An 8,958-nucleotide genomic window follows, 5' to 3' on the forward strand; every position below is an offset into this window, starting at 1 on the left:
TTTACGAGGTTAAACAGGGGGAGCCTACCACTTGGGCTTCTCAGGGTAGGAGCCCCACTACTCGGAGTCCGAACAGGGTTGGTAACCTGGGGAGATTCTGTTACTGGCCCCGCCAAGCCACCCAGGGATGCCAGGGGACGGAGTGGGGAGACCGGACGGACAGCTGGATTGGGCCCCACCGGGACTGGTGTGGTCTCTTGTCGTAGTTTGATAGTAAACCAGAGACCAAAGTCATATCCGGAGGCATAAAACCTAAGCCCCCATGTTCTTCCCTTATACCAGTGGGAAAGCTTGTCCGCCCCTCTGCCTCGTTTTGTTAAGGAGATATTTAATCCATTACACAAAGCTTCTGTTTCACATTCCCCCCTTTTGCTGCTCTAGTGGACAGTTATCCAGTCTGAACTGGATCGGGTGGTCCAATAAGCTGACCCCGTGGTTTCACACCCCCATGCTGCGCAATAAAGGGATTCAGGCCCACCACAGCTCCGTATTTTACTCCGACTACGATCATCTCTTGGGCAAACATAAAAGGTGAGGCGGCCCAGGGAGGTACGCTTGCCACTATTTAGACACCCCGGTGTGTGATCGTTACTGGGACTATTTCCATAGTAGAGTAAGTGACGCCCCCCGGTTGCTGATGGAATTTTGTTGGGGTCCTCAATCTCCGGTATGTCCCATGTGTCTAGGCCGACAGCTAGCTGGCATACGTCTGGAGATAAGGTGGGCCACCAGCTACCCGGAGTGTGGACACCTCTGGTTGACCAGACTACTTGCCCTGTTGGGTTGATGACTTCCCAGGTTAAGGTTACAGGGGCATGGGGGTTACTTGCCATCGGTTTGGCCAGGCAGGGGCTTACGACAAAAGCGAAGCTTAAGAGGGTTATCAGTTCTTTCCATTGTCCATTCAGGTCCCGGTGGCGGTGCAGGCTTGAGATGAGAGGCATGGATCCAAGGAGTGATGCTATCTACTTTAACCGCAGTCGGAGTGGTCAGCAGCACCACGTAAGGTCCTTTCCAACGGGGCTCCAAGCTGTGGGTCTGGTGCCTCCTCACGAACACCGAGTCTCCAATGTGGAAGGAGTGGGGCACTTTAAGGTCTCCTGGCTGATAAGCAGAGGCCAAGGGCTTCCAGACAAATTGCTGGATTCCCTCTAAAGCCTTTAACCTGGCAAGTAAAGGAGTATGGGGTAATGAGTCTTTGTCTATGGTGGGTAACATTTTTGAGACCGGAGGTGGGGTTCCATACAGAATTTCAATAGGGGTGAGATTATACATAGAGGGTGAGGGAGTGTTCCGAGCACGGAACAGGGCATAAGGTAGGAGCAAGGTCCAATCCTGAACGCCAGTCTCTAAGGTCAATTTAGTTAAGGTCTCCTTAATGGTTCTATTCATTCTTTTTTTTTTTATATATTTTATTGATTTTTTACAGAGAGGAAGGGAGAGAGACAGATAGTTAGAAACATCGATGGGAGAGAAACATCGACCAGCTGCCTCCTGCACATCTCCCACGGGGGATGTGCCCGCAACCCAGGCACATGCCCTTGACCGGAATCGAACCCGGGACCTTTCAGTCCATAGGCCGACGCTCTATCCACTGAGCCAAACCGGTCCTGGCGATTCTTTCTACCTGCTCTGAACTTTGGGGACGATAAGCACAATGTAATTTCCAATTAATCCCCAATATCTTGGCCACTCCCTGACTTACCTGGGCCACGAAAGCAGGTCCGTTATCTGACCCAATTACCTGGGGCAGTCCGAATCGAGGAAAAAGTTCTTCCATAATCTTCTTAACCACCACTTGCGCCGTTTCCCTTCGGGTGGGGTAGGCCTCTACCCATCCTGAGAAAGTATTTACAAAAACTAAGAGAAATCTTAACCCATACTTAGCTGGTTTGATTTCAGTAAAGTCCACTTCCCAGAATTGGACGGGCCGGCTTCCCCTGAGCCTTTTTTCTTCTGGTATTTGCGACGGGTGTGCATTTACAGCCTGACATGCTCGGCAGTTTCTTGCCACCTGTTCAGCTAGCTTTCTGTTTTCCTTGGCTGCTAGAGTGAAGGGCTGCTCTTTTAATAGCTCTTGCATCTTCCTGGCCCCCAAATGAGTGAGCTGATGTACATGCTGTAAGTAGGAGGCCGCCTGTTGTTTTTTATACCCTGTAGCTTCGGGTGTCGTGTCCTCCTTAGGAGCCTTGTTCACTAGTGCTGGGACCTCTGCCCCTTTAAGAGCTGCTGCCTTTGCTTCTTTGTCTGCCCGCCGATTTCCTGCGGCTACAGGGTCCGACCCCTTTTGATGGCCGGGGCAATAAACAATGGCTAATTTGCTAGGCAGTAGGACAGCTGCTAGTAGTCTAAGGATTTCGGCCTTGTGTTTGATGTCCTTTCCAGCTGAGGTTAATAGTCCCCTTTGCTGGTATATGGCCCCATGTACATGAGCCGTGGCGAAGGCATAACGGCTATCCGTATAAATGGTAGCCTTCTTCCCCTTAGCCAGTTCTAAGGCTTTTGTGAGAGCAATTAGTTCCGCTTTCTGGGCGGAGGTCCCTTCTGGCAGCCCTGCAGACCATACAACCTTGTCCTTGCTAACTACTGCCGCCCCTGCGCATCTCTTACCATCCTGCAGGAAGCTGCTGCCGTCCGTGAACTAGGTCACCTCTGAGTCTGGCAGTGGGAAGTCCTTTAGGTCACGACAGATTCCTGCTTCTTCTGCCAGGATATCCTGGCAGGAGTGTAGGACCGGGTCTGCAGCCTCATCCGGAAGTAGAGTGGCAGGGTTTAAAGTAACTGGAGGTCCGAAGGTCACTCGGTCCTTGTCTAACAGAATGCTCTGATAGTGCGTGATGCGAGCATTCGAGAGCCACCGGTCTGGGGGCTGCCTGATGATACTTTCCAGCATATGAGGGGCCACAATAGTTAGTTTTTGTCCCAGAGTCAGTTTGTCCGCATCTTTGGCTAGTAAGGCAGCGGCAGCTATAGCTTTTAGACAGCGGGGCCAGCCCCCAGCTACTGAATCCAAGCGTTTGGACAGGTAGGCTACAGGTCTTTTCCAGGGTCCCAAAGTCTGGGTCAAGACCCCCCGGGCCACTCCCCCCCGCTCCTCTATGTAGAGGGTGAAGGGCTTTTCGACATCAGGAAGCGCCAATGCTGGGGCTGATAGCAGGGCTTTTTTTATATCATCAAAGGCTCGCTGTTGTTCTGACCCCCAAGAGAATTCTGTGTCCCCTTTCAGGAGTGGGTACAGCGGGGTGGCTAGCGAGGCAAATCCCAGAATCCACAGTCTACAGAACCCAGCTGTCCCCAAGAACTCTCGGAGTTGTTTTCTGGAAGTTGGTGTGGGGATCTGCACAACAGTCTTTTTCCGCGCCTCAGTTAACCAGCGTTTTCCTCCCCGGAGAGTATATCCTAGAAAAGTAACCTCCTGTCTGCATAGCTGGGCCTTCTTAGCTGATGCCTTATACCCAAGCCGAGCGAGCTCCTGTAATAAGGAGCGAGTCCCGTACTCACATTCTTCCCGAGACGACGCAGCCAGCAGTAGGTCATCTACATACTGGAGCAGGGTTACCTCCGGGTGCTGGGTTCTGAAGGTGCCCAGGTCCTGATGGAGGGCCTCATCGAAGATCGTGGGGGAGTTCTTAAATCCTTGGGGCAGCCTGGTCTAAGTCAGTTGCCCTGCAAGACCAGCCTCCGGGTCGGCCCATTCAAAGGCGAATAGAGGTTGACTGCTTTCGCAGAGTTGCAGGCAGAAAAAGGCATCCTTTAAATCCAATACAGTGTACCAGCTCCTGTCAGGTGGGAGGGAACTCAGAAGATTGTAAGGGTTAGGGACAGTGGGGTGTATGTCCTATACCCTGCTGTTAACCTCTCGTAGATCTTGCACTGGTCGGTAATCCCCGGTCCCCGGTTTCTTGACGGGAAGGAATGGTGTGTTCCAAGCTGACTGGCAGGGCTTCAGGACGCCTCCCTGCAGTAGCTTTAGAATATGTGGCCTGATTCCTTCCCGAGCCTCCTTACTCATGGGATACTGCCTCACCCGAATTGGAACTGCAGAGGTTTTTAAGGCAACCACTACCGGAGGTTGATTTCTCACCAGCCCTAATCCGGCCTTCTCCGCCCAGGCATCCGGATACTCGTCAAGCCACCTTGTTACATCCTGTTCCTTTACCGGGGAGTCATACAGGCGGTATTTGTCCTCCATAGACATTGTCAGAGCTGTTACTACTGGTTGCTGGACTAGGGGGCTCAAGAACTCTACTCTGGGCCCTTCGGGGTTGAAGGTGATGCGGGCTTTTAGTTTGGTAAGCAGATCTCTCCCCATAAGGGGAGCTGGGCAGTCAGGTATCACCAGGAAGGAATGATGGACCTTTCCCCTTCCTAAGTCTAAAGTTCTTTTGGTGGTCCAGGCTCGGTATCGGCTGCCGTTGGCACCCCTCACCAGGGACCGCTTAGTTGACAGCGGCCCCAGTGGCGCTTGTAATGCCGAGTAAACAGCTCCGGTGTCCACCTCAAAATCAACAGGAGTCCCCTCCACATCAAACTTTACCCTGAGCTCGGGGAGGGGTTCCGAGCCCCGTCGCCCCTAGTCTTCATCCAGGGCCAGCAAGGTGGGCGGTTTAGCCTGTAGGCCCTTCCTGGGTCTCTTTGGGCCGTCTTTCTTCCAATGCCCGTACTCCTTGCAATAGGCACACTGATCCGGGTCCAATTTTGATCGCGGCCGTGGCCCAGCACTGCCTCCCTTCCTGTCTCTCTCTTTACTGTTACCGACTGCCGTGGCCAGGATTTTAGTTAATGCTTTATCTCTCTTTCTATCCCTGGCATCCTCTCTTTCCTCTCTCTCCCTTTCCTTACGTTCCTCTTTCTCCTCCTCCGTTTCTCTCTTATGAAAAACTTTATCCGCTTCTTTAACTAAGTCCCTAAGAGTGAGGTCCTGCAGCCCATCAAGGCGTTGCAGCTTCCGCCTTATATCTGCAGCGGATTGGCCAATGAAAGCCATGGATACTGAAGCCCTCTGGTCCTCCGACTTCGGATCGAAGGGGGTAAACCTCCGATAGGCTTCCATTAACCTCTCTAAAAAGACTGCAGGAGATTCATCAGAACCCTGGACGACCTCCCTTACCTTAGCCAAATTGGTGGGCCGCCTAGAAGCTGCCCGGAGACCCGCCACGAGAGCCTGGCGATAGGAGGACAGATGCTCCCTACCTTCCGGAGTATTAGGGTCCCAGTCGGGGCGAGCCAATGGGAAGGTGTCATCAATAACATTCTGTAGCTGTGTCGGACGCCCGTCTTGCCCCGGAACGTTCTTCCGAGCTTCTAACAGGATCCGGTCTCTTTCCTCTGTAGTGAAGAGGGTCCCCAGAAGTTGTTGACAATCATCCCAGGTTGGCTGGTGAGAAAACATAAGGGACTCCACGAGACCTGTTAACCGAGTGGGGTCTTCAGAGAAAGGAGGGTTATTATTTTTCCAATTATATAAATCAGAGGAAGAAAATGGCCAATACTGGAGGCCCGGCATCTCCCCCCCCGCTCCCATTTTCCACCATAGGCCCGTAAGGGCGTAACGGCAGAGTAGTGGCCACAGGTTCTTCATCCGGTTGGCACCGGCTCCTAGTCCGCTGTGCTGGCCCGCTGCCCGGTGGCAGCAGGGAACCCTCGAGGGTGGAATCTGGGGAGGCCACCGTTGGGGACGCTGGCCGGGGGGCTGGACCGGGTGCCGGAGAAGGCACTTGGTCATGCCGCTGCTGTGCCTCAGCCGCCGGAGGCTGCAAAGGCGAAGCATAAGGTGGTGGGAAATCTAGGAGAATAAGATCAGGCTGTGAGTCCGGGAGGACCGGAGGAACAGAGGGTGGAGGAGAGGGGAGAGCCGGCTTCACAGGGAGGATCGCTGGCTCAGAGGCAGAGACCGAAGACCTAGGGAGAGAACCAGGGGGTAAGAAGGGCTTGACCCACGCTGGGGGGTTCTCACATAAGTCCTGCCAGACCAGGATGTAAGGCTCCTGGTCTGGATGTCCGTGTCGGCCAGGCTGAAATACCAGTCTCCTTACTTCCCTGATGAGAGGCAGATGGAAAGACCCCTCCGGGGGCCATCCGACATTAAAGGCGGGCCACTCAGATGAACAAAAAGTCTGCCATTTACCCTTTTTGAAGACAAGAGAAAGGTTTTTAGCTCGTCCCTTGACTTCTGACCAGCGGTCCAGGGTCAGAGACAAAGGAGTAGAGACAGACTGGCCCATGACTACGAACACACACACACCAATGACAAAAAACAAGGAACAAAAGACAAGGACAGACACAACGCGTTGAGACAAAAATCGAAGGATCCAAAAAGAAGGTTTTACAGAGCCAATTGACCTAGCTGGCAACAGAATTACAGAACCAGAAACAGAACCAGAATCAGAATCCGTATCTAACAGACGGAACAGACAAGAGTCCAGGCGTCCCTGGTCCTCTCCAGACTCCACCAGGGCGTCCCCCGGGGATGTGGCCTGCAACCTCCCGACACGTCTGTCTGCCACAGTCGGGGGAGGCTCACGCCCCTCCCCGACAGCCACCAGACCGAACAGATTTGCCAGCTCTGACTAAATTTGTGTTTCCAATATCTAAGCGATCGCTATTCAGAAAGGCGCCGTCACTTACCCCAAGAAGCGTCTGTTGGAACCCAGAGGCGGCTGCAACAAATATCTCGGTGGAACCTCCAAAATGTAAAGCCCAGGACGCAAGCCGCTGTCACAAAGAACCAAGAGACGCTTCTCATGCAAAAGGCAAAGGGTTTATTTAGTTTCCAACATGTTGGGGCTTACAGCTTACTCTGAACGCAGCAGAGCAGCGGCTGTCAGCCCCGACCAAGAGTTTAAACACAGGTTATATACCTTTCAGCAAACAGGGGAAGTAACCTGGGGTCATTCCATTGGAGATCTAGTGTCATATAATGCACATCTATCAGCTTTCTGTGGGGAGGGAATGTAGTTTGGAATTTTTACTAATTATCTGGATTTCTAAGTGAGTTAATGTCTTTCTGGTTTCTTATCAGGTTGTCCGTTCTGCAGCCATCTCCCGTAACCTCCCTGGCTGCAGCTGTCTCCCATAAAAGTGGTTTATTACATCTGCCCCCTTCTGACCTTCCTGATTACCCTGGTGCCATTTGTTTTATCTGCCTTTTCTGACCCTCCTGCACCCTGGTTATATTGGCGCCTCTCACTTGTTGGTGTGAATCCACGTGCCCTGTCTTTGGGGGTACGTGGGTCTCCCTGGGACGCAGAAATAAACCTTTTCCTTTCCTTTCTTTTCTGATTCACTGGACTCTCTATTTCTTGCGCTGCCTCCTGAGCCACCTAACCTAACACCTCTCAGATCAAGAGAACATCCCGCCACCTCAGCAGGCCCCTCCTGCCTCTTTCCCCAATTCCTCACCACCAGCTCAGGCCCCGGCGGCGAGCAGGGTGCTGACTTGTTGTCACGAACAAGTCTTGCCCGTCCTTGAACTTTATATACTGGCCTCATGCCTCTATGGATCCTTCTTGGCCAGCTTCATCCTTTCAACATGGGTTTTTGACATTTCTTGATAGAGTTGCGGGAGTCGGTAGTTTATGCATTTCAATTGCTGTGCCATTTACCCGAATAAGCCTCCTAGTCTGTGTGATTCCTTCTCTTTGGATGGACAGATAGGTTGGTTCCTGTTTGGGATGGTTATGAATAGTTTCGATGAGATTTAATGCTCCCTTTTTGTGTGTGGACATGTGCGTTGAGTGTGTGCCTGGGCACTGAGCTGCTGGCACAGGTGTGTTTAACTTGAGTAGAAGCTGCCGTTTCTACACAGCCGGGCCATAGCTGACATCAGAAGAGCTTCCTGGAGCTTTCCCTGCGGGCGAGCCTCTCCCTGGGGCAGGAGGGGCCGCAGCGGGTGCTGGCTTCACCTTGTGCTGGCTGCTGGCACCGGGTTTCTCTCGCTGTGCAGAGCCCAGCATTGCCCCTGTGCCGCTCTGTGCCAGGCTGCTGAGGACTCAGACTTCCCAGGTGGTACCTCCGTCAGAAAGTCTCGCAGCCTCCAGACTGACCCCGGCTTAGCGGGCGTCTTCCCTGCCACCATGAAGGGGTGGAGGGGCCGTTCTGCTCACCAACGTCCCAGTGTGTTGCCCTGGGAATGTGGGGTGCAGACATTAAGCGCAGATTTCAAACGGGGTCGCCTGGGAGACAGCATCCCCAGCTTCACGCAGCTCCTGCCACTGCCCCCCGGGCTCATCCTCAGGGGAGCCCTGCCCGGGCCCCTGAGCAGAGGCAGGAGGGAAAGTGCTAACTGCATGGTGCCGAGTGCTTCATCTCTTTTAGGTAAAGTCTAAATATGTTTCCAGTCTTTCACAGCTGTTAACCCTTCCCGAGGATGTTTTTCCATTGATTTTTTTTTTTTTTTTTTTTTTAGAGAGAGTAGGAGAGGGAAGGGGGGAAAGAGAGAGAGAAACATCGGTGAGAGAGACACATTGATTAGTTGCCTCCTGCACGCTCCCTGATCAGGGCCAGGGATCGAGCCCGAAACCGAGGTAGGTGCCCTTGACCCGGAATCAAACCCTTGACCCTTCGGTGCACACGCCGAAGCTCTAACCACTGAGCCTCGGCCAGGACTGCAGTGCCGTTTTTTGAGATTTAAAAAGGTCAAATACACCGAACCGGTTTGGCTCAGTGGATAGAGCGTCGGCCTGCAGACTCAAGGGTCCCGGGTTCGATTCCGGTCAAGGGCATGTAACCTGGTTTCGGGCACATCCCCAGTGGGGGGCGTGCAGGAGGCAGCTGATCCATCTCTCTCATCAATGTTTCTAACTCTCTATCCCTCTCCCTTCTTCTCTGTAAAAAATCAATAAAATATATTTTTAAAAAAATAAAATAAAAAGGTCAAATACTGCCTGACCCAGTCTTCAATTGGTGCCTCCCTGCCCTTTCGCTGCTGCAGGCTCCTCTGCCTAAAGAGCCTGCGGC

General features: G+C 52.9%; 1 protein-coding gene across 1 annotated transcript; it reads right to left on the reverse strand.

Annotated features, from left to right (window-relative positions):
* Window positions 1-822: 822 nt before the first annotated feature.
* Window positions 823-6,224, reverse strand: LOC139000947 (uncharacterized). Its single transcript, XM_070402868.1, is given in 4 exon segments — window positions 823-1,393; window positions 1,596-5,518; window positions 5,520-5,738; window positions 5,823-6,224. Coding segments are annotated over 4 exon segments (5,115 nt in total).
* Between the last annotated feature and the right edge of the window lie 2,734 nt (window positions 6,225-8,958).

Source organism: Myotis yumanensis, unplaced genomic scaffold, assembly GCF_028538775.1.
Source record: "Myotis yumanensis isolate MYYU_CA2020_CCGP unplaced genomic scaffold, mMyoYum1.0.hap1 SCAF_48, whole genome shotgun sequence".
Classification (NCBI taxonomy): Eukaryota; Metazoa; Chordata; class Mammalia; order Chiroptera; family Vespertilionidae; genus Myotis; species Myotis yumanensis.